We start from the raw sequence: 27327 nt of genomic DNA, 5'->3' as shown, positions 1-27327 counted from the left end.
TTTCTTATTTAAATATGTAAAGTCCTTTTAGAGAACAGTTGAATTATCAAAGAAAAATAATTATGTTGAAGGATTTTTTGTGAAATGTTTGATTGAATTTTAATTATTTAAGTATTAGTAATCTATATGGGGTAAACATGGAAACTATCAACTGAATACTTTATTTGGGAGAATAACTGTAGCTAATACTTATACAGTACTTTATAATTTATAGTGTTTTATCTGATAACAAGTGTTTTATCTGATTTCTGTTATTATCAGATAAAACCAAGAGGAAGTACCCTAACAATCTTAAAAAAAAAAAAAAAGTAAAATCCTTGAGTCGGATCATGGTTTAAGGATTGGAAAGTTCTTCTAGTGTTGCTCTATGTTGACTGTATGACTCTAGGCAAGTCACTTAATGTTTCAGTACCCTCAGACAGCCATCTAAGAATATACTTTCAGAAATCTTATTCTGTATGTCTATCAATTTTCCTGATTTCAAGTCCAGTTTTATATTCACTAGACCAGCTAGCTCTGTCTCTGTGTGTATGTGTACATAACCAGCAGATAGTACACTGAGGCAAAGTTTAAATGTGTATGAGTTTATAATGTGGGCAGAGTAGATTATTCCCAGATCACACCTTTTTCCTCCCATTGGATATCTCAAGATATAGGACTTTCCCTACAGTCCTCTCCTTGCTTCAGAGACTGTTTCCTTGAGGCATCCATCTTCAAAGTCACACCTTATTTCAGTAGCAGTGACTCCCGAAATCTAATAGGAGGATAATCCCAAATAATATGACTTTCTGTTATACTTATAAAATTTTTTTTATAAATATCAAAATAATGCAAATCTTTCACAGTTAAGCTCTAATCTCCAGAATGAAGCCCTAGCTTTCTTTTTTCTCTTTGAACAGCTGATACAGTTTGAATCTGGGTTATTAACTGGCATCCTCTATTATACAATTGCAATATGAGGGAAACTGAGGCAAGTAGAGACTGGTTTAATTTTATAATGGAGAATTTAATAAGCTAGCTGACTGAATGGGACTGATGAGGTTTGGTGCAGGGCAGAGAGTTGTGGGAACCCCGTTCTGGTCGGCACAGGTCCTTCATAAAATAATTTACGAATCCAAAAAGTTAGACTGGCAAAAAGAAGTTTATTGGCACTGGGAAGTCAGCTTTTGCTAGGAAGCTGACTTCCTTAGTGGCAAGGTCCCAACAGAGAAGTAAAGGTCTAGCAGAGAAATCCTGGCAAAGAGAGATAAAGTTCTTAGCAGAGAAATCCCTAAAGAGAGGTAGAGAGAGGTGTAGTCCTGTTAGGGAAATAGGTGAGAAAGATAAAGAAAGAGTAAAGCTGAAAAGAGAATGTCTTTTCAGTGGGCGGCAGAGTGTCCTTGCAGGCAGCCATGCCAAGGGACCTTCCTGCTTTGGCCTCTCTGCAAGGAATTGATCCCAGTTGCCCCTTTTTATAATTGAAACTTTGGCTAGAGGCTGGGGGCAGTTTGACTTGAAATGCACAGAGATCTTCAGGAATTGGAATAGAAATTTCAATGAGTGTTCCTGGATTAATCTCCAACTCAATAAAAGGTATAATCAGTAATGAGTGTTATCAATGGGGGGTGTGCTTGTCTCCTCCAAGATAACAGAATGAAACTACTTGTCTTGATTCCCTGGAGTGGGTCTTTTGCAGAGGGAAGAGTTCAAGGAAAATCTATCCTTCAAGTAGTTTGTACCTCATGGGCCACACACTACCCAAGCCAGAGAGAGAGAGAGAGAGAGAGAGAGAGAGAGAGAGAGAGAGAGAGAGAGAGAGAGAAAGAGAATGAGAGTGAGAGTGTGTGTGTGTGTGTGTGTGTGTGTGTGTGTGTGTGTGTGTGTGTTTTGGGGCTCCCCATGTCAAGACTATTGTCCAAACCACTCAGTTCAGAGGAACTGAGGCACAGAGTTTATATAGGATGGTAACTAGCAAAGCAAGCAGGTGATAACAGAAGCAAAAAGAATTCAGTTAGGTAATTTCCTTATTTATCATCAGTCAACTGTTATATAAGAAAAATATGTTTTTCACAGCCTAAAGCAATAACAGGATGCATACAATGATGGGAATGGACTTAAGGGGACCTTCCAGGGACAGTATTTTTAGAGAACAATAACTAATCTTATCTCTAGAAGCACCTTACAGGTGTGATGCCCAAATAAGCAGAATAGAAACAAGCAAGGTCACTCTATGGTCATGCTTGTCACTTTGATCTAGTCTGTGAGGCAGCTAAGTTCAAGTTCTCATGAGAAATTTATGGGGTCCTTTTTGGTTTAATACAATTACTCCTTGAACCATTGCTATATGGATACATATCACAAAGAAGTCAGAACAATCTTATATTTTATAGTAAACAAAATAGAGAGATAGAAAATATGTTAGAGATATAAAGGAAAACATATAGAAAGTGTCTGCCAATTATAAGCATAGGGATCAGAGGGAAAGGAGATTAAACCTTCTTCTTTCTTTGGCTGATCTCCAAGAATGCCAACAGCCAACTCCATAACTCCATTTTCTTCACAGTTTTCTTTTCCTAAAGTTTGTTTTGTTTGCTGAATATCAAAGAAAATAATCAAAGACACAAGCTGGGTAAAGAACTCTAGGTACATCAACAACCTCCCCATCACCACTTTAATATTCATTACCGAATATTCTTACACACACACACACACACACACACACACACACACACACACATATACACACACACACACACACACACACACACACACACACACTGTATTGCCCAGTTAAAAACCCTATGTGTGTAGAAGCTGTTCCTCTGCTAAGAGCTCAAGAGTCTCTCTCTCCAGATGAGAAGAATCTTCTGTAGTCTAAGCATACTTCTCTCATTTGATCTTCACCAAAAAAGCCAAAAGCACCACAAAATAAAAACAGCAAAATAAAAAAAATCCTTATAATAGATTCTACAGATGTCATCACCATCCCTATTTTACAGAAAATGAAATTGTTAATTAACTAACTTGCCCAAGATCACTTATGACTAGTAAAAATTAAAAATAGATCATAATCCTTAGTCTATTTTATCTGTAATGTCAGTATTCTTTCCACTTTACCACTTTGACTCATTCCCAAATCTTTGACTCATTCCCAAATACACATACACATACACATTTCTTTATTTCTTATATTCCTTCAAAAGACAAGTACCCACCAATGATGATCTGCTTCAAGGAACCACAAAAAATCCTTCATTAGTTCTTAATCTTTTAACATTTTGATTATTATATTTCAGTGAATTGGTTTCCACTGCAATGCTATATATTTCATTTTATGTCTTTAAAATAATTATTCTCAGAAGGGATTCATAGGCTTCACCAGACTGCCAGGTGCTTTCATAACACACAAAAAAGATTAAGACTCTCTCATTCAGATATAGTGTCTCAAAAGTCTAAGAACAGCATTAAACTTTAATAACTCCAGAAGTTTAAATGCCACAAACTTGCCAAAAACAAATTTTGATAGGTTAGTTATGTAAATGTTTAAGTATTGGTGTATCTTAAGATACACCAACTGTATTATACAACTGTATTATATAACAACAATAGTATTATATACTATTCTAGTACATTTCTGAACTTTGTAAAAATTCATATCAGCTATTTGTTCAATGACTGAAAGAATTGAATTGATAATCCTATTTTATGGTCTTCCAAAAAATGAGGTTTTGATAAACCCACAGAGATGATATGACCTCAGAAGAAAAAGGTTAATGGAGAAAAATAAGGTCATCAAAATTATAAAGACCTCTACTGATCTATTGATCTAGAAACTGTCATATATTAAATGAAAAATGAGAAGTTGCACCATCTTGTTAAAACTAAAATTAAAAAAATTTTTATTCAAAATTCACAAAACTAAACTATAAAAGAAATTTGAATAATTAAAGTTTTAAATTATTTCTTATATTTTAAGCATTTATATTTCTGAAGTTATTAAAAACTGTACCAAGTATTTTGGATCATTGTGTGTGTGTACAGATATATACACATAGATATATATGTATAAAGATATATTAAAACACATTTATGTTATATTTGTAAATTTAAATATATGTATCCATTATATATTATAATTAAAATGAATCTTTCTATTCCTAATCTTGTTGAATTGGTCACTATATGATCATGGCATACCTTAACTCAAGCCTTTCAAGTTAGGGGTATCCCAGCTTATAATCAAGTGGTTACATTATCTTTCCATATTAAGATCGGAACCATCCCAAAGTCACTTTCTTTTTTAAATGGCTTGAGCTTTTAAATTATGTGTTAGAACAACAACAACAACAACAACAATAACAACAAAAACTTTTCCTTGAAAGACTTTGTTTCTATTACTACTTTGTAAAAATTATATTCAGTAGTCAGCCTGAATTTGAATCCTTGCTTTGTGATTTTGTATATGTTTGGTTACTGTGTATTTCCTCTTTGTAAAATGGAATAACTAGGCAAGGAGATCTCTCCCAACCCTTCCAGCTCTCAAATCTTATAATTACTATCCAAAAATCCTATATATATATATATATATATATATATATATATATATATATATATATATATGTATATATGTATGTATATATATGTATGTATATATATATATATATAATATCTTCAATAAATGTCAGATTTTAACTTTTAGAAGCCCTCAACTTTTTAGAGCCCAACACTTTGGATGAAATACTTTCTGATTCCTAGTCTTTTTATTAAATCAACCTTGAAAACATTCCCCAAATTACAAAACCCAAAAAGTTGCTTATTGCTTCCTAATTGTATGTCCCTGGGCAAGTCCCTTAACCTCAATTGCCTCACTTTATTTTTTTATTATTATTATAACTTTTTATTGACAAAACATATGCCTGGGTAATTTTTTATAACATTATCCCTTGCACTCACTTCTGTTCTGACTTTTCCCTTTCCTCCCTCCACCCCCTCCCCTAGATGGCAAGCAGTCTTATACATGCTAAATATGTTACAGTATATCCTAGATATAATATATGTGTGCAGAACTGAACAGTTCTCTTGTTGAATTGTCTCACTTAAGAAAAAAAAAAAAGTGTTAGCGTACATAGGATACATTTTATGCTCTGTCTTGGCTGGGATCGCAAGTGTTCTGTGTCTTTTTTTTTTTAGGATGTTTAATTTATTAATCTATCATGATTATTTTTCTAGGAGTGGGGGAATTGGCAGGGAAACAATACACACACACACACACACACACACACACACACATATATATATATTTATGTGTGGGATTCTCTGTAAAGCTGGAGGATTGAGGAAGGGAGCAAGTATTGAGATCCAAAGAATGAATCATGGCTCTGGAATATTTCTGACTCCTTTCTTTGCCTTACAGGAATGTTAGTTCTGCTGGAGAGGAAGCCCGCAGAAGAATGAGGGAATGTGATGGACTTACGGATGCATTGCTTTATGTGATTCAGTCTGCTCTTGGGAGCAGTGAAATTGATAGCAAGGTTTGTTGGGTTTGCCTTGGGAGGGATAAAAGTGAGAAAGTATTACCGCTGGGGAAAAGAAAGTAAGCCAGAATACTTTGTTTATTGTTTTGTTTTGAAATATCAAAGGGTTTTCTTTTTCTTTTTAAATGGAAACTACATTTGGTACTAATATGTTTAGAAAATAATCTTCAAAACCCTCGCTTTAAAAAGAGATCTCTTTAATGGAAAGTGATTGTGTAGCATCCAGCTAGAATGGAATAGATCATCCCAAGTTCCCTTATTGTTTTAAAACTGGAGAACTTGAAATTAATTTTTTTTAGCTACTCATTGCACAGCATGCAATCTTTCTTATACCCTTAAAAAAACACACAGACTCCAGCTCCCAAAAAAAAAGTTCAGTGATTTTCAAAAAACTAAGATAAATACTAATCCCTTGTGCTTATGTGTAACAGCCCTCATTTGTGTTAAGGAGTTCTATCTGAACTGTAAGTGGTCTAAAAAGTAGTTGTAAATTAATCATGTAACTCTTAACAGAAAAAAAAAAAGTACTTTTATGTTATGGGTTTCACTTCAGTATTTTTGTGAATATTCTTATCCAAATTATTTTGTTTTATCTTCATTAATTCAGTACTGAATTGCTCTCTTTAAAAAGTCTTGACTTTATAATGTCAATCATTGTCATAAAATGAATATCAGTTATACAGTCCATAATCATATCAGAACATTGGCAGTTCTCTTGCAAAGGAATATGATAAGCAATGTCACTAGCCCTTTCATATGTCCTGTTATGAATTAGTTATTAAGGAGTAAAAAAATTAACATAGCTACCTCATATATTATATTCACTGTGTTACTTCATTGTGTTCTCTTCCTATACTCCTAAGAACAGGTTTTCTCAAATTATGACTTAGATATGACTTGTAGGGCAGCTAAATGGCTTACTGAATAGAGTGCCAGGCCTGGATTCAGGAACGCTAAATCTTTCTGAGTTCAAATCTAACCTCAAACACTAATTATCTGTGTAACCCTTGCCTAAACTCCTCCTCTGTGGGACCTTTACCTAAGTTCCTCATCTATAAAATGAACTGGAAATGGAAATGGCTAATCATTCCAGTATTTTTGCTAAGAAAATCCCAAATGGAGATATAAGAGTTGGACAAAAAAAATGACTCAACAAAATGACCATTATAAGCATTTCTCAATTTTACTGGTTTAAGGGCACCTGATGTGATTTCATAAATTAACTAATTATTACCATTTTTTAAAAAACGACTCATTAAGGAGATGAGCATTAAAATAATTCTTTGAATTCTTTTGTATACATCAAAATCAGCAGAGAACTAAAGCCATATATAATCTGTGGCCCTTAATAGCCATATTAGACTTCCTAATGTAATTGATGGGATAATTTGATTTTTTAAAGTGACCAACTAGGACAGTGTGAATAATTTCAGGTGTCTGGCAAACCAATAGGCATATCATTAAGTGTAACAAGAAAAAAATGACTCCCTGAGTTTTATCTCCTTGAAGTATTAACAATCATATCAAGAAGTAGAAGGCTAAAGCTTTGATACACTGAACACTTTACAGAATGCTTGATAGAATTTGGAACAGTATGATAAGATGCTATGTAGTCTTTTCCATTAGCCATGCCCCCATATTACATTTGCCAGTCTAGAAAAATGATTTTAACTTTTAAGCTCTGAAAATTATTGGGTCAAGGAAAATTATCAATAAACTTTCTCTTGAAGATCAGTGAAGGTCTATTTCAGATAATGAATAAAAGAGTCTAGATTCTATGCAAGCACATCAACTGTGCTGTGTAATTGGGACAGTTTGTTAGATGAGTAACATATGGTAAGATGCTTTACAGACAGCTTCCAAATTAGCCTCTCCTAATGGAAAGTAAGGAGTAAAAATGACCCTGGTGACCAAGAAGAACTGATAAAAAGATTCACTTACTTGGAATGCATGTCAGAGACAAAACTACCAGCTGGATCCTCCTTCTGTTTGTCTCCCTTGGAGGGGTAGAAGGGTAGAAGTTGCCTCTTTTTACCTCTTTTGAGAAAAGTTCCTGACTCAAATTTTTGTTCAACAAACTTCAAACTAAAAAAGTTGAATGAGAATAGAAAGACTGCCAGGCAAAACAGCAGCCCTCCTCTCTCTCTGCACTGAAACATACAGTTGTGCAAAAACGTAAGTACACACACACATATACTTACACATCTCTCCCACCTACCCCTCTCCTTCCTACTCCCCCCTCACTGGATGCTGGCTCCCAGCCAGCAGTTAACTTCTAAGGGGGTGCAAATAAAACAGCACCTTAGAGTGTCAGTCTATCTATTTGAACTGTCAGATAGCTTGGTTTATTAGTCACTTGTTTAATTAGTACTTGAATTAAGCTCATTTCTAACTGATTGATAGCTGAAGAAGTATACTGCAGGATAACCTAGACAAAGAAGAAAAAGAAGATAGAAAATTCCCTTCAAGTCCTTGGTATTCGAAACATCAGTTTCATAGAATTTCAGTCAGGCAGCTAAAATTTGTGTGATAAACTTTTCCCAATGATTTTTTTCCAATTTTTTTTTCAAGTCTGCTCCTATGTTTACTTATTTTCATGCTGTTTCCTCTTATGATAGGTAGGTACATAAAATAGAAAAGCTAGTTGATGAAAATAAGACCTAGGGGATTAATACATGGCAGGATTCCTAAAAACTTATAGGATATTGTCTACTATTTTAAGAGCTTCAGAACTCAACTCAGAAAATATTCCTTCCATGTTGATTTCAAATAACCCATAATTAAATGAAAGAAATATATTTTCCCACATGACTAAGGGAAAAAAAGACTAGAATATGATTATAGTTATCCTTATATTCTATGCATATAGAATCTCAAACTACCTTTTAAGAAGAAACCTAGGAAACTTCTGTTTTCTTTAACTGTGCCCAGCCTCAAAACCTTTACATACTTCAATATGCAGTTTTACATTTTCAAGTTAGAAGAAATTAGTAGTTGGGCTAAACTTATAGTAAACATTGAAACTTCTTTATGTTTTTTTTTGGGGGGGGAGGCAATTTTTTTTTAACCAATTCAGATTTCAAATAATTGACACTATATGTCAATATATATTTTATGACACAATTGCCCACTCTTCTTTTTAGCACTGGTTAACACCTTATTGGATCATGCTTTTTTTATTGAAATTCTAATTATAACCACTTTGAAAGGGAAGATCAGTTTGCTTAGGAGGAAACTGGAAAATTTGTAGATTTGGTTATTGTGGAGAGATACATTTTAGAAATAAAAAGCCAAATTCGATTATTGACCAAGGCTGTTTTTCTAATGGGGTTTTATTTTAGAGTGATAGCCAACTATTTTTATATGGTATATTGTGCTTTTTAATACCAATGACTTCTCAATAATTTCCTCCCTACCCACCCTCCAAAAAAATCATGTCCCTCATAAAAATAAGTATAAGGAAACACATCATTATGTTAAACATGTTTGAACATATAAGAGGAATATCTGAATTTGTGAATTTGTCACTATTGAATTAGTTTCTAGTTTTTCAAATGTGCTCCAAGTGAGTAATTAGAAATAAAGTGGGCAAATGTAGAAATAGGGACTACACTGACTATCATTAATTGCATTATAGAACTTCCAAGAGAGTAAATTCCCTCTTAATAAGGTAGATTAATACATTCTCTGCAACAGTCCTAGAGATTTTCCTAGAACACCAAGATACTAATTTGTCCAGGATCACAATACTGCATTTGTCACAAAGGGAGATCTTGTACATGGATCTTATTGAATTTGAAGCCACATCTTTCTCTACATCATGCCATGCTGTTTCTCAGACTAATGTATCTAATGATAAATGTGTATATAATAATTGCATGCAAGAAAGTAATCAGATATAAAGCCTAAAGAGCAAGAAAGAGGACTATTTATGATTGTCATTTTTTTTCTTTTGTTTCCATTTTATTTGTTTTGGGTTATTTAGACCGTTGAAAACTGTGTGTGCATTTTGAGGAACCTCTCCTACCGACTTGCAGCAGAAACATCTCAGGGACAGCAGATGGGAACCGATGAGCTTGATGGATTACTATGTGGTGATGCCAATGGCAAGGATGCTGAGAGCTCTGGGTGTTGGGGCAAGAAGAAGAAGAAAAAGAAATCCCAAGATCAGGTGATTCAAATTACTTGCAGCTGCATGTAATTATCACATCTTCAGAATTACAGTACTATGATTTAATGTGTGTATGTGTAACATATATAATATACACATATATTATACATACACAGACATACTTATATACACTAGAGGATTTTAGGGACAAATCCAATATGTACTACAAGATTTTATATGTTCAAGGTGATTTTAAAATATTGTCAATCTGTATTTCTTATAGGAATTCCACAAATAATACATTGAAATGTGAGAGTTTCTTAAACTCTTTACATCATAGTGCTTCCATCTCTATTCTGCTTCTGCCATTCAAAGGTTGGTCACATTCAAAATCTGACCATTACTAGAAACTGCTCAGGCTCCATAATTCTGAACTCCATTTTTTTCTCTTACAGCAATCTCATGTTGTTGCATTTCTTCTACATCTTCATTCTTGAATCTTTTCTTTGACCTCTTTGGTACATCTAGTCCCAGTATATCTTCCTTGCTGTTTTTATTGATGTAGCTTAGGTGGTGGATGAAACACTGAACTCAGCTCTTTCAGACTTAGACTTGAATGTCTGCCCTCCCTCAATCAGTCTGTATGGCCCTGAGCAAGTTCCTTAGTTTCTTTCTTTCCCAGTTTCCTTATCTTTAAATGATTGCATTTATATTATTATATATTAATATTATATAATATTTAGGTTACTATTAAATAATAACACCTACCTTACTGGTGCTGTCATGAAGATCAAATGAGATAATAAGTGTAAAGTATTTCTCAAGCCCTAAAGTGCTATATAAATGCTAACTATTTTTACTGCTTTTGTTTTTATTTTCTTATCCTTATTATTTGTTTTTCTTACAATGATAGTCTACTGCAGGATTCTTAATCAGTTTTGTTTCTCTTACCCTTTTGGCAGTCTGGTGAGGTCTAAGACATCTTTTCTGAATAATATTATAAAATACATTGGATTGAAAATGGCTTCATATTGAAATAAAACTATAACAATATTTTAAAATTAAGGTCCTAATCTCCAAATAGAAAATTCCTGATCTAGACCTTTTAGCTAGTCCCTAAAAAGAAGTACTCAATAAATATTTCCTAATTGATTGAATTAGCCACACATTTCACTGATTTTAGTACACTAAAGGGAGCAATGAAATTGAAGTTAGAAGATCTTGGTATAGTTCCTATCTTCCCTATTTACTCCTTTGTGACTACAGAAGTCACTGTACTTCATTGGGTCTTAGTTTATTCATCTGTAAAATGAAAGAATTGGACCTTTATCATCTTTAATGTCCTTTCTTATACTATCCTTTCCATAATCTCTAAATCTTATGAACCTATGATTGTTGAATTGTTCAAGATGCTATATCAGTGAAAGAATGAAGATTGGGACTTTTTAAAATCCAGGGAAGCCATAAAGTGTAGTTACCAGGATCTTCAAATACATCATTCTGTACCAACTAATTGTATAAAATAATGTTTCAGGAGCTGTACTAACAGAGGGTGCCAGAGATATCCAAAATACCATTATAATGCTTTGCTTTGAAAGGCTACAAAATGCCCTTTTTCACTTAGCTTTGAATATAGGTATGTCTGAAGTTCTTCAAATAACACAGTAAAACCTCAGTGTGAAAGATAGCTCAGGAGAGACTAAAAAGTAACCCACCTTCCTCATTTGTTCTTTTGGGAAAATTCAGAAGGATTCTTTTTCATGTTACTTTTTTTTAAAAACACTGTATGAGATTTCTGTCATTATAAAGGATTTGAAATTTCTAGGAGAATCCTATGCAAAAGTAACTTGCCTTGTACAAAGGTTGTCTCCAAACACATTACTTGGAATCAGAAGACTTGGGTCAAATTCACTCTACACTTATTTGATATGTAATCTTTGGGATGTCCATTACCTTCTTTTAACCCAAATTTCCTAATTTGTAAAATAGCAATAATGATATTTGTATAACCTATATTTCAAGGTTTTGAAATGAAATCATTTTATAAATCTTAAAACTCATAAAAACAAAGTTATTTGTCCAAAGTTAACTTGAGTCTCCCACATTTGTTTATCTCTCTCCTTTCCTGATGATTTTCAAATTGACTTTTTTTTGTTAGTTTTTAATACTTCATATGGACATTTGATGTTTTGTAAACACAAAGTAAGGACCAATGAAAATCCATCAGAATATAGAAGGTGTCATAAAAATCCCAGTGAATATCTTTTTTTTAACAGATTGATATTGCACTATGATTTTTGAGACACCATGTTTGTTGAATAGTCTTTTTCAAGACAACTGTGTTATTCAGTAGTTTCAGTCTTCTTTGTTTTGAAGAATTCAAATAAAGTTAAAGTTGGACACAGCTGCTTCTTTCATTTTACACAAAGGCATAGGAGACTGAATTAGTGATTTCATAGATATGGGAAACCCCCAGAGCAGGAAAATTCCTGAAAACCATTTTGTAACTTGTAATCATAGAATTGCCTAGAGGGAAAGAGAAAGAATAAACATTTATTAAGATGCTACTAGGTACAAATATTACCCATTTGATCTTCAGGGAAGTCTGGGGAGGTAGGAGCTTTGAAGAGCCTAAGTAGAGCAGTGAGAAAAAAATGACTTGCCAAGGGTCACATACCTAGCATGTTTCAGATTGTGATGAGCCCAATTTTCCTGTCTTCAAGACCAGAGTTCTGCCCACTACACCATGCAGTCCCTTAAAAGGAAGGTATTCTAAATTATGTGAATACTTCTAGAAACCATCAAACTCAATGTAACTTGGTTTAATAAAAGTAAAAAAAAGTTTTTTCCTGTGGAGTATTTTTTGCATAACTATACTTTCACAGAACTAAAATACAACCAAAGTCTTCTTTGGATGAAGATAAATCATGTATCCCAAAGTAAGCATAGCAAAGGTTCACAGAAAAAAAAAAGGCACATACTTTAACTTTAGGGGAAGGAGAATTTCTTTATAATAGCTTTTTGCTTTCAAAATATGTTCAAAGATAGTTTTCAACATTCACCCTTGCAAAACCTTGTGTTCCAAATTTTTCTCCTTTCCTTTTTCCCATCCCCTTTTCTGTTCAGCAAGTATTCTAACACAGGTTAAACATGTGCAATTGGAAGGAGAATTTTAATGGTGTGTCCAGTTCATTCTCATTTCAGAGCATGATCTCTATGATATAACAATTAAAAGGACCTGATCCCCATTCCTTTGATATAATGTCTGCCCATTGGAATCTTGTATTAATGGGATCTCCTCTCCCCATTTAAGAATTTATAAATATATTCATCCTTAGTAGTAATATGAAATCTGGTAATTTTCTCAGGCAGCAACTAATTAGCTTCCTAAATGCATTTCTCCATATGTAAAATGTGAATCTACATTAGTGGGTAGATTAGAAATCAATATTATTTTGACCAAGGAAATTTTGTAACAATGAATGTTTTGTCAAGTGAATCTTTGTTACTGATGTATTCTGTAACATGCTGTAGGTACTCATTACAACAGTGAAAGTTACAATTCCTCTGTTTTTTTTTTTTCTGTCTTCCATAAATCTTACACTAAACATGCTGAAGACTTTCTTCTAGATCTCTTAAGAATAAATTAAAGAAAATGAATTTTGAGGACTGTTTTCCAGTGATTCTGTATTTGTTTTTGGCTTTTAATTTTTTTTAAATATGTTTTTCATTTATCATAAGAATTATTTACATATAATTGCAAAAATTGTAATATACATATATTATTTGCCAAATCTGCTTAGCATATTTATGTTTTTGCATTGTGGCCCACAGTTTAAGATTCACTGAAACAAATAATAACTGTTTTTCTAATATGGCCCCATGAAGAAGTAGTAGAAGAAATTATTTGGGGATAAAAGCTACTTTAAAATTGTCAGCAGATAATTAACAATGATCACCCTAACAATCACCCCCCAATTTAAGGGAAGAGAATTAAAGAGAAAAGATTTAGTTCTCTGGTACACACAGGCTTTTTTATGGTCACTCATGTCTCTGATGACATGTATTCCCTTGTTTTACTTATAAGCATCTAACCTCAGAGGTATCTTTTAGGTGCCTCATCCCTATCCTTAACTTTTGTCCTTTCCATCTCTAGTATCTGCCCCAGACAGATGTACTGATGGACCAGCTTTCTGGGTTATACCTCAAATTGTATGTCATAATCTAGACAAAAGGCATTTTTCATCCACTTGGTTTTTTTCTGTGTGTACAGTGAAACTGAATGCTTTTGCATGATTATGGATTTTATTTAACAGTTTCTGTGATGTTCTGGAGCTTAAGAGAGTCAACATAATGCCATTTCCAAATAGGAATCTCTGCAGAAATTCATCCATCGTGGAGAATCCATCTTCCCTTTAACTCTGCCCTAAACTCCTTCCATAAAAGTGAGAAATACTTCTAGTTTTGAATAAAATCTCAAATTACACCATACTCTAAAACATATTATTTCACATATATTTTAAAGAGCTTTATCTTTTTATAATGATAAAAATGGCCACTTTGGCCAGCAATGCCTGGTTTTAAAAGATGCTGTGGTAAGGAAAATATAAAAGGAGGATTCAGAGGGAAAGAAAATTAAGATAAGGATTGGCCCTAAGCAAAGCAAACTCTAAGAATGTACAAAAATATTTACAGTTATTTTAGAGTTGATAAAAAAAAAAAAAAGGGAATTTGAAGAGCTACCATCATTTGGAGAATACTTTAAAGGAGTTACGATATATAAATTTGATGAAATACTATTATGCTTTAAGAAATTATGAAGGGAATGATTTCAGAGAAACTTGAAAGGACTTGTATGAACTGATGCAAAGTAAAGTGAGCAGAATTGAGGGACAATACATACAAAACATTTAAAGGAAACTTTGAAAGACCTAGAGATACTGAACAATGTAAGAAACAATGATTGCAAAGGATGGATTATGAAATATACTACTTACCTCTCGCTAGAGATATTAAAGACTCACTATAAAATGGGACATGTATATGTGTGTGTGTGTGTGTGTGTGTGTGTGTGTGTGTGCGTGTGTGTGTGTGTATTCCTCTTTTGGACATGACCAGCATACAAATTTGTTTGATTCTACATGTTTGTAATAGGCTGCTTGTTTTTCTTTCATTCTCAGTTGGGACAGGAGTAGGAGAAAAAGAAAATAGATTTTGCCTGCTTTAAAAATATTATTTATTTAATTAAAAAAAAAAGAAAAGAAACATGTTGCTATGATTAAAAAAAAAATCACTATCCTTTTTAGTGATGACTCTCTCCATGGATAACTGGGTTGGTTCTCTGGTGACAGTCATAAGAGCTATCTTTGGGCCTATACTTAAAACATTTCCAGTTTTGTAGGGTACAACAAATTTCATAGTCTGCTGGTATAGTCTTCAGATATCTAGGATCACCTCCCCACCACCATAAGCACTTTGATGGAGAGGATGATTTTAGTAAAATATTGCTTTATATCCTGTTTTTAAATAATACCAATAACTCTAGAGAGCTTATTCCCTTAAATTTTCCTAAAATTAAATTGCTATATTTGACCAAAATAATTATATGGTTCCATAAAAAAATTATTGTCTCTTTTGTAATTGGTTGAATTTTAGTAAGTATACCCTTTGTTTAATTATTTCATTTCACTGAACATGGCTCTAATTAAGTAATACTTAATACTTAATTGGTTTAAAAAAAAAAAAAAACAGAAAAATCCTCATCCCAGAGAATTTAAATAACCCCAGTTCATTGACATCTCTGAACTCAACTCTCATAATCGATAATTATTCTAGGAAGCTCTCCCATTGTCCTATGACCTTCAAATTGATTGATAAATTAGAAAAATTAAGTTCCTACTATGTGCCAAATATTATAATAAGTGTTGGGGATACCAAAAAAAGCAAAAAACAGTCTTTTGCCCTTAAGAACCTTAGATCTAATTCTAGAGACAACATGAACACAAATATATGCAAAGTAAGCTGTATGCAGAATAAATAATAAATAATTACCAGAGAGATAACATTAGAATTAAATGAGTCAGAAAAAATAAAACAGTAAAAGATTGGATAAGCATGCCATCTTTATCTTCATTTAAATCATTTATAATAATTGATTTATTTCCTATATTTCTGATTTAAATTATAATTCTTGGTACTAATCCTGACTACTGTATTGCTTCTCTAGACTCTTCCCAAATAGATTTAAATAACTTTAAAATTGACATTTTTACAAAGGGCCAAATAATTCAATATTTATTTTAGTTTTCTGGTTGAGTTCCTATTAGTTTTAAGGCTTTTGGTATTCCTACATGTACAAGCCATAGTGGCACTGAGTTAGACATTGCCCAAAATAGCTTTGTACTAGTAAAAGTACAATCAACTTGGGGGTTTTATCTTCCTTTTCCTTTTGACTGTTACTTGTGTTTTGTAGCTGAAAGGATGAGATCTTGTGAATACTTTATGATATTTGTTGTTATTTAGTCATATTTTTCAATTATGTCCTCACTTCATGACCTGATTTGGAGTTTTCTTGGAAAAATACTGAAGTGGTTTGCCATTTTCCTCTCCAACTCATTTTAAATAGATGAGGAAACTGAGGCAAATGGGGTTAAATGATTTACCCAGGATCTAGTAAGTCAGATTCGAATTCAGGAAGAGCAATCCCTGCACATATTCACTTGACCACCTAATTATAAGATGTCTAAAATCACTTTCAAGTACTGTCAGTATGAATCTAAACAGCATTGCTACTTTGGAACCTGAGGAGACCAAGTGTTTAAAATTAGTTTTGTGGTTCCCATGAAGAATTTGATTGTCAAGAAATCTGCTTCCTTTCATTTATATGTTGAAAGAATTTCTTTCTACCTTGAAGCAAACAAAATAGAGTATTATCCCACTGTGCTTCTGACAGTCTGTGGATCCCAAACATATGTTGTAATGAGATCCCTCATTAAACCTGTTCACCTAAGGATAAGATATTTGATGAACCTGAGATTATAAAATATATGCTTCTTAATACAATCATCATCGTTCAGACATTTGAATTTGACAGACAGAATCAACAGACATATGAGTTCCTTCCTGCTTATTGTAGGACTGTGCCATCTGTTTCAACAGTATGATGTGAGAAATTCCTTAAACAACATGTGCCAGAGTCTCTTTGTATGTAGAATTCACAATAAGACTATATATCCAATTTAACATTTATAATGACCCAGAAAGAGCCATAGACTTTGAGAAATCCTCATTATCTACCACAAAAATTAAAGGAATGTTTTCTACTATCAATACTGTCTACCATTTATAGCAATGAATATGTGACAACAGGGTCAGCAAAATGCAAGAAATTCACTCTCCATATTCATCCATGTCTTAGTTGAAATCAAATCCCACCACATAAACTTTCCCACAGTGCTTCCACTCACAAGGCCCAGTACCAAAGTTATTGAAGCGATAAGACATTCTTCAAGATTATAATGATTTTTAAAATATATATTATAATGATTATCCATTGCTGGAAGTTGTAGAAATTGTGGCATAAATGTGCTGAGTCTCTCCTGTAGAGAAAAGCTCATGTTTCTTACTACTAGGTGACAGTGTAAGACTTCAGATCAAGTTGGAAAGACAGTTGCACAAAGCAAATATTCTATAAATTATTTGTTGAATGAATAAATTAATTAGTTAAATGAATGTCCAAGGCATCCAAATCATTAAAACAATACAAACATTTGAAGTTATCTGTAGAAATCCCAAATTTTCCCTGAGGGAGTGGGAGTTTATAAAGAGGATGATTCTATCTGCATATAATCATTGTGCCAATTCATTTGAAAGCTAGAAATGTACCCTTTTTATCCTAATGAAATTTAGCATCTAATCAAAGTATCCTTGAACTAATTAGAAGTATCTATTGGGTTACAACCGTTTTGTTAGTGTTAACATCTAATGGTTGAATGTAACTTCTTGGAGATATCAGTATATTGCCAATAAGGCATTTACAAAGTGCCCATAGGCAAGGATCTGCCATTTGTCTCTTTCTTTTCCTTCTTTACTCTGGGGAAAAGTTTGGAGAAATTTAATTCCCTCAAGCTTCGCAACAACTGAATTTTTGTTATGGTACTGAAGATGCCCAAATAATTATCACTCTTTGAGAGGAATTTCAAACTGACTCTTCAGTTTGACTATAAGGAAATGTTCTTTTTTTTAATGTTTATTAAATAAATTATAACATTTAAAAAGGGAAAGGGGGGAAAGGAAAGAACCCAAAATGAAAATACTCTATTCTAAGTTATTCAGCCTAGTCCAAGTCATATATTTTTAACTTGAAAACTGATCTGGAAGCCCAAAGTAAGAGCTTATTTTGGTTTCCAAGTCCAAGATCTTCATAAGATACAATAATTGAAACAGAACATACAAATGAAAGGAAGTTATAGTCTCATTGTACTCTGCAATTACCTACCCCTTGTTATATCTGCTAGAGTACTGTAGTATCTGTAAGTGAAGCTAATACCTCTTCAAACATCCCATGCTCTAGTCGCAGTTCTATGATAGCTCTGCATTTACATCACTTGATTTCAAAGGATTCTGTTGTCAGGAAGCTTATCTGAATTTGGGCTATCATACTGCATATCCTACATACAAATGAACAGGCTAAAAAGATGTAGCAGAGTACTAAGTAGTCTGTGAAGTGTGTTGCTAAAGATTGGATGAGACTTGCTTGGCTTTTCATCAATCAACATGTCACTCTGCAACAGGAGTCACTTTCATGGCATCATCATATCTAAAGACTTTCTTTGATTACTTTCAGTGAGACTTAATCTGGATAAAAGACAAACAAGGCCATTATTCTGAATATTATTCTTCTAGCACATTCACTTCAATTCATTGTTGGTTTTTGTTTGATTATTTTGGTTTTTCCATATGTCAATTTTTGCTAGGAATTATGAAACTCCACCAAAGTGGATTTTTGCCATTCTAAAGTCACAGAAGATCCAGAATTCTGATGAGTAAATGTGGCATCACACTATGGATTATTAGTATTACTCAAACTGAAACTTGACAGCACTACAAGCATTAGAAATACCTCCTATAGGGAATTTTACCTGATCAAGTATCAAGAAATAATCATTCTCTTTCCACTGCATGCAGTTCCCAAGTGGAATCACCAGCTGTTTTTCCATCCACTAGTAATAACAATAAGCTTCCATAACAGTTCTTCCTTGTTGGTGTAAAGATTTTTTTTTAGCTAAATGACTACCATAGAGTAAGCTATATTTCAGGGGTACAGTGTGGTAATAATGTTTTTATTCTGTATGAGTTTCTCTAGCTCTATACTGCAGTAATCTTAGTAATATTTCCAAAGTATTTTTGTTGTAATCACTATCTCTAAGGATTTTTTCTTCTACAAAGCAAAAACTTTCAAAAATATGTATTGTACCAAAATCCACTTTCCTGTAACTTTCATCTACTGATCCTCATTTGCAGAATCAAAAAATTAAAGTTGAAAGGGATGCTTTTGGGTCTCAGTTTCCTCATTTTGATGGCTTAGACTAGATCCAACAGCCTGGCTAAGCTCAGACAGGCCTACCACCAAATGAGCTGCAATATAATGATTTTTTTAAAAATTATAGTAAGACTTTTTATATAAAACAGAGGGGATATTTGCATAGATTTTTAAAACACTGAAGTGAGATCTAAGTAGATTGTTGGGTTTTTTTAATATCAGTGTCACATTGTTGATGCACATTGAATATTATCAATTGAAAACAGAATTTTCATATAAGATACTATCTAATGTTTCCTCCATACAGAATTTCCAGTTTTTTTATGAAAATATTTACAAAAATTCAGCTCGCTGGATGAATTTATCAATGTTCCAGCCTATTGAGATCTGATTCTCTTACTCATTATCCTAGCTAGCCCTTCCATCATTACAAGATCTTCAAATTTGATAATCATGCCATCTTTCTTTCATTCTTGACAGTCAGTGATAATAATCTTTCTCATATTATTTTGTTCATGTCTTATATTGCTTTGAAAAAACTTGCACTTATATTTTTTGTTTTTATATCATCTTCACTTCACAATTCATCCTTTCAATCAACCATATGTACCCAGAGAGCCATCTTCATCATTTTCCATTAAAAAAAATGAATTAGGAGGAAATACTTCATAAATTAACACATTAGTCAAACATATATATATAAAATATGTATAGTGTTTGTGTGTGTGTGTGTGTGTGTGTGTGTGTGTGTGTGTGTGCGCGCGTGCGTGCGCCAAATCCATCACCTCCTGCCCCTGTAATGAAGGTAAGGATAGGCTTGGTCATTATAATTATTCAGTTTTTATTCTTTCATTTTTGTTTTGTTTTAGTCAGTCTGTAGGCAGAAAGGCACCAAATGCATTTTGCTATTTTCATCCTTCCTGCTAATTCTTAAATACTTCTCCAACTGCTTTCAAATTCATCTTAATCTAATGCATGAGATATTCGCAATTTGGTGTCACTAAACAATGACTAGTATCTCTGTTTTTTTTTTTTTTTTGAGAACTTTCTTTAGAGTTACCAATCATATTCATTTCAACCAGGCTTTTATGTACATTGTGGGGTAGAAGGGCTTGAAGGACCATATGCACATTTTTTTTGATCTGGCTGGCTAGACAATGTGATATACTAAAGGTCAAAACCCCAAATCTTAAGTAGATGGAATTACTTGCCAAATCACCCCAGCATCAAATGTGTGCCTTAAAGTCTTAAACATTTCTCATTAAGTGACTAATTTCTTCTTGCTTAATGTGAAAACTTCCCCCTCTGACTGTAAGAAACCCCCTCCAAGACTTTATAGTATTCATTCATCAAATAGACTAAAGTTGAATTTTGTTACCAGCCTAAATACTACCTTAGAATTTCTTTTAATTATTCTAGATTTAAATAACAGTTTAAATACTTGAATTTTAATTTTTATTAAGTGCTCAAGACTTCTCCTTAAATTACATTCTTGATGACTTCAAGTTCATATCCCTTAATATCAGTGTAGTGGTGTTTAAAAAAAAAAAAAAAAAACAACTTTCCTCTTTTTCACCCCCATCTCTAGCCACATTTTTTTTTTTTTTACTGCTTAATATCATTTCCTTTCTAACCATCTGTTTATTTCAGCTGCCACTTCTTTCCCCTCGGCTGGTTTCAATATAGTCTCAATTTGCTTTCACCTCACCATATGCCAAGAGATGTTGACTCTCAAGACATGATATTTCACGTCCTGGAAGCAACAAGTAATATGAGACTTAAAAGGTCATAGCTGCACATTTTGATGTACTGACTCTTCTCTACTGCTTTCCATAAATGGACGTGATTTCATTTTGTATTTTTCCTCACTGTAGAAAATATTATTATGAACAAATTCTGCATTTATTTCATATTTTCAATGACCATATTATAAAGGTCATGTAGAGTTTTACAAGGTGCCATTAATGTCTGTTAATTATTCAATAATTCAGTACTATATCTCTTTTACCATGGGACTTTGTTCACAAAGGGTCAGCAATGGTTATTTTAAGCAACATGCCTATTAAAACAATGCTGTTGTGAGAAGGCTAGCATGACAGGTGGGCTGGAGCAGCCAGCTGAGGGGGGAGGGGGGAGTGATATGGTCAAGATCCCAAAGATCCTTAGGGGAAATTGAAGCAAGAATGGTAAGAATTCCAGGTGTGGATGTAGGCTGTATGTAGTAGTCTGCCAGTCACTAATACTTCAGAAAGAGGAATAGATTAAAAGCCCATCCAGTGCTTAAGAATCTAGTTATCATTATGTGCAACACTTCTGTATCACATATATGTGTATATATGTATATACATACATACATAAGCACACACACATATATATAAAAGAACTAACCTCCAGTCTTTTATATTTTCATTTCCCCTTTTTTTTTGCAATTTTTCTCCATATTACCAAAATGTAGTTATTTGCCTTATATTGTCTGTTGAATGTCATCAGCAAATCTAATAGCTAAAGAAGATATAGAAGCTGAATCTATTATTTCATTAATATTAAAAACTCCTACGTGAAAAAAAAAAATCTATTGACGTAGGCCAGAACTTTCACAATATGTTATCTTCAAGAATTGTGTGGAGACCTGCTGTCAAACTCAAATAGAAATAGGACCATTAATCTATAAATAAGGATCCCTACAGATCACCCAGTTTTAAAATGTAATATTACTTTATTTTACTATCTTTTCATTTGTTTGGATGTATATTTCTCATTTACATTTTGTCAGTTTCATACCAAACTCTGGATTGTGATCTACATGTTTCCCATTCCATATTTGACAGCTTCACCTACACTACTTAGAGGTTAAGTGACTTGCCAGTTATCACACTGAGAGTGTGTCTTAGAGGCAAGACACATGAATATTGTCCTTATTTTGAAAATTGTTTAATTCAGAATGCTCATCTTGACACTGCTTAAATTTAAGGTTCTAATCTCTTAGCCACAAAGCTCTTAATAACCTCTGCAAAAAAACTCATAATGGGGGGAGGGGAACGAGAGACAATAGAATGCCATACAAATATAGCTAATTAGCTATCAACTTCCTCCTCTTTCCATACAGTGTCAGCACCAGCTGTAGACCATTTCATCTGAACAGCTCACAGGAGAATTCAGATGGGTGATTTACCCTGTTCTGCAAAATTCTTAAGACTTTAACACAAAGGCTCATTTCTCTTCAGGCTTTTTACAATTATTTGGAGCTTTTAAATTAAAAAAAAAAAAAAAAAACCAAACCCTGGCAATGATAATGAAACACTGAAAAGATAGAATCAGTTGGTATTAGGGCTCTCTCCAAACCAAACCAGGAAAGTACTAGAAGGTTGTTTTTCTTTTTCTCCCCCCCTCCCCCCTCTTTAATGTACTTAGTACCAGCTGCAGCCTAATTAAACTGAACACTGCACAGGAAAATATTCACTGACAATTTACTTACTCAGATCCATTTTCTGAATCTGAAATTTTCCTTTCTTTCACAATATGTGATTTCACTTAGGCAGAAAAAGTAGTATTTTAAAGATAGGATGTTTCTATACTGTTGTAACCGTGTCTTTGATCTTGTGATCTCTTTTGCCTATAAAATATTTCACTTAATCAAGATAATAACCAAAAAATGTGGCTAGTTAAGATGTCTCCCCAAAAGCAGATTTCACCCTATAAATGTGCTGTCTTTTAATTGGGACAGAAATCCATGTAATAGGAAGAACAAGTCAGCTGGGTAAGCAGTGCTTATCTATTTATGTGCTCAAGATATAATTCAGCAGTAAAAGTTCTGTACGTAATGAATAACAGTTCATACCATATTATTAGTGGTGACAAAAATGTGGAAAGGAAGAGAAGCTTATGCATAGCTTTTGATTAAAATTCAAGCTCTAGTCTAGAGGGAGCTGGTGATACAGTGAATGCTAGACCTGAGTTCAAATTATTAATCAGACATTTTTGTCTGTGATCCTGGGCAAGTCATTTTTCCTCCATATGTTTCAGATTCTTACTAGAAATGTTGTGAGAATAAAATGAAATAATATTTGTAAAGTATTTTGAAATGTTATTTCACTACATAAATGCTAGCTATCCTTTTAAATCTTATTTTTATTATTATTTCATCTCCCAAACCTAAAACAAAAAACTCTGCTAATTAATACCACACCCTCCAAAATCATCTAGAAAAAGGATATTGAGAAAATGTGTAGGCTTCCTTTTTTCCTTAGAAAAACATTCTTCATTATAAAAGATGATTCTGGAAGTTTTTCTGTTTTTTTCTTAGATATATAAGAATTTAAGATATTCAGTAGGTTGAGTAATGTGATAATTCTCTATCAATTTAAAACCATCAATTGTGAAAATACTTTGTAGCATATCTTGAAATGTCACAAATTGTTAAGTAACATTCATATTCTCTAAAAACAACTAGGCTTCAATAATGATAAGCTACCCCTTCCTTAATTTCCAATAGAATCTCTTGCATTGCCACAAACTGTTCATTTAAACATCCTTCTTTCAGAACTCTAATGCCATCTGCCCTATCACTACCACAGTTGCTTTATTTAAAATGGATGCTTGGAAGTGAGCTCCTTCATCTTCACTGCACTATACTGCAAAACTTCTGCTGCTTTCACTGATTCTCTCTTTTATTTCAGTTTCAGAGGATTTGGGCAACTTTTCCCATATCAAAGTTGACAACCCTTGTCCATGCACCCTTGATCTCAATCCTTCCAGGAACTTATCCTAACAATAATTCCCTTTGACTCTCTCAACTTTAATCTTGCCCTATCTATTGCTTCCTTCACCAATGCTTACAGACAAATTCAGGCATTTTCCAGTCAAAAAAAACAAAAAAAACAAAAAACTTTCATTTAATCTTGCCATCGTCTAAAGCTATTATCCTCTGCCTCCCTTCCTTCTAACATTAAACTCCATGGGAAAAAAAGTTGACATTCACTGTTTCCAGTTCTTCTCTTTCTATTTTAACTAAGTCAAACTGTTTTTTAAAACATCTTGTAATCACTAAATGTAGGGACTCCTCCCCCCAATTCTCACTCCCCTTGACTTCTGTTTTTGATTCTACTATCATTTTTTTTATGGATGCTACTCTCTCCTCTTGTGTTCCATAACACTGTTGCTGCTTGGTGCCTATCCCATTTCTTTAACTGTTCCTTTTCAATTTAGCTTGATAATCCATCCCTTAAATAAGGGTATCTCCCAAGGCTCTTTTTTGGACTTTCTGTTCTTTGTTCTATATTGTTTCACTTCATTATCTCAATAGCATTTTTATGCAGACTCTAAAAATCTATATTTCCAGCTCTAATCTCTTTCCTACATTTCAATCCTGCATCTCCAGTATCAATTGCACACGTGTTAGCCCTCTTTACTAGTCACCTATACAAGATAATACCTTTTCAAATTATTGTTCTGTGCTATTCCAATTCCTACTCTCTCTAATCCATCCTTCATATTACTATCACAACAATTTTCCTAAAGCAAACATCTCATCCTGTCACCATGTTCTTAGATATTTGATGTTAATAATAATCTTATAAATGTATTTTTAATTTCAAATTAACTCTTTGAACATTTTAATTACTCTATTTTCATTGAGATTATCACATCTAAAAGAACATTTTTTAAGAAGAAACTTCCAAAACCTCATTGTTATATGATGTGCCTCAATTTTATTAGTTTAGCTGAACTTCCCTATTATTGTTGAGGGCCCTAATACTTTTCTAATTGTTCATGATTGCAAGCTTTGTATCATTTTCATGTCCTCTCTCCCAATAACCCCATATAGTCAATAAACTGCGAAATCTTGGAATTTCTATTTATACATCCATTTCTCTCCACTCAAATAAAGACAACCCTAGTTTAGATTTTCATTACCTCTACTTCTAATTAGTGTCCCTAATTCAAGTTTCTCCTTGCTCCTCCACACAGATGTCAAAGAGATCATCCTAAAACCCAGATTTAACCATGTCATCCTGTTTTTCCTTGCTCAGTAAATTCTGACGACTCCCTATTATCTCTAGAATCAAATAGAAAGATCTTTATTTGGCATATAAGATCTGTAAACCTATTTTTTTTCCTTTTTTTCTAATGTTTTCACATTCTATTTCCTCCAAGTACTTTACAATCCATCCTACAATGTTTTGCCTCCCAATTGGAGACACCTTTGCCCATTTTAACACTCAGCTTAAGTATCAAATTCTCCAAGTGGAATTTTCTGTCTCTTCCCATTGCTAGTGCTATTCCTTTAAAATAAATTTCCTCTTACAGACTGGATTTTTCTTCTATGTTGTATTTTATATAGGTTCTTTCTCTCATTACAATTCAATCTCCTTGAGCCTAGAAGACTTTCTTTGTTCTTGTTGGGTTGGTTTGGGGGTGGTATTCTATCCCTAGAACCAGTGCAGTGTCAAGTATATAGCTTACCATGAATTAAAAATGCTTTTTGTCTATTTGATTGATCCTTTTAGCTTTTACATTACAATCATTTTTGGATACTCAGCCCCATTGCCCTGGAATTAAACCTCTCTTAAGAAAAAAAAAAAAGATGGTTATTAAAAAAAATACAAATTTTAAAAAATAAACAACTACTTCAGTAACCATATTTGATTTTTGTCCTTGTTTCTCATGCTCTACCAAGCAGAGAACATCTCTGTTTTATCTTTTAGATTCTTCTAGAAATATTCAGGGATATTATACTAGGCAGTAATTCTTAGTGGGCAGATTAAGGCTCATCTGGGCTTTCTCATCTCTTACTCATATTCTCCCATAAATCCTCTACTGGGGGCTCACACAGAATTCTAGGACCCTTCTACTAGATTTCTTACTACTATGTGAGTATTAATTCAGCATATTAGATATTATTCCTTGTTCTTACTGTAACTAAGCAAACCTCACTGAGTTGTCTTGAGGTGGTCAATCATCCTTCCTATAAACATTTCCTTTTTATTTCTTTTTATTTTATGAGTTAAATTAATTAATAATCTTCTATTTATGGTTCCATCATCCATAATATTTTATAAATAGGTTTATATTGAAAATTATTTATGGGTTCATAATAGTTTCAGGACTAAAGGAAACCTAAGAGGTTATTTGATACAATGTGTTCCCATAGATATAATATTTTAAATTTATCAAGAAAATAGAGTGTACCTGATTAAGTTGGTTTTTAATTTTTTTGGCCTTTATGTTTTAGTTACTCTATCTTGTATAAGCTGCTATAAGAAATGGTGATATTTTTGTCTTTTTCAAATTGATTTCTCCAATTTTTATGTCAGTAGCTCATTTAAATAAATTAGGTTGGGGCTATATATACACATATATTATAGATGTATACACATATACATAAAAATTCAATTTAAATTTTAAGCCTTAGACTTTTTTTGTTTCTTGAGCCTGACCCATATATTATCCAACATATTTTTCATTGTCCTTTTCTCTGCCTACTAGTACATTAAAAATCATCAAGTATTTAACTATATCTTGATATATTGTGCCTTAGTAGAGATATTAATGGATTTTTCTACTTTCCTACCTTCAAACTAATTATTTGAACTTTAAAGTTCTTTATAATTTGTTTTTTCCCAACATTTTCAATTTTCTTGTACATTACACAACTTTACATAACCTAGTCATGAAGACCTTTGTGCTGTTCTTCACATTTCATGATACTCTTCCATTTCTTTGCCTTGTATCCTAGCTCTTTCCTGTGCCTGAAATGTTGTCCTTCCTTAGTTTTGCTTCCTGTGATTCCCTACTTAAATAAAAGATTCAACTCAGGTGCACTTTCTGAAGGCTTTCCTAGTTCTCTCTCAGGTGCTTCTGTCTTCTTCTCTAAAAAGAGAAATCTATGTCCACTTTGTATTTTGTATAAATTGCTATATATAAATGTATTTCCATTAAAATGTAAGCTCCTTGAAATCAAGGGCTGTTGTGCTTTTGTCTTTAAATCCTGGCACTTACCACATGGTCTAGGACAGAATAGGTAGTTAATAAATGTTCTTTTAATTAAAATGACTTCTTAGTAGTCATTTTGATTATGTTTGTCATGAACATAATAAGGTAAGATAACTGAGTATCTTATGAAGTAATGCTTCATGCTTTTGGATGCATGGTAAGATCAAATC

At 33.0% G+C, this 27327-nt stretch overlaps 1 protein-coding gene across 4 annotated transcripts in view; it reads left to right on the top strand.

The window, feature by feature from the left end:
* The window catches only part of CTNND2 (catenin delta 2), a 1133181-nt gene that overhangs the window by 969062 nt on the left and 136792 nt on the right, over nt 1-27327 (top strand). For all 4 annotated transcript variants that reach the window (XM_051969857.1, XM_051969856.1, XM_051969854.1 and 1 more), the window contains 2 exons: nt 5393-5510; nt 9499-9684. In XM_051969857.1, the coding sequence (XP_051825817.1) occupies nt 5393-5510; nt 9499-9684 (304 nt within the window). The remainder of the gene's footprint in view (nt 1-5392; nt 5511-9498; nt 9685-27327) is intronic.

This window comes from Antechinus flavipes, chromosome 1, assembly GCF_016432865.1.
Source record: "Antechinus flavipes isolate AdamAnt ecotype Samford, QLD, Australia chromosome 1, AdamAnt_v2, whole genome shotgun sequence".
Taxonomy (NCBI): domain Eukaryota; kingdom Metazoa; phylum Chordata; class Mammalia; order Dasyuromorphia; family Dasyuridae; genus Antechinus; species Antechinus flavipes.
This window is presented reverse-complemented; position numbering and strand designations above follow the sequence as displayed.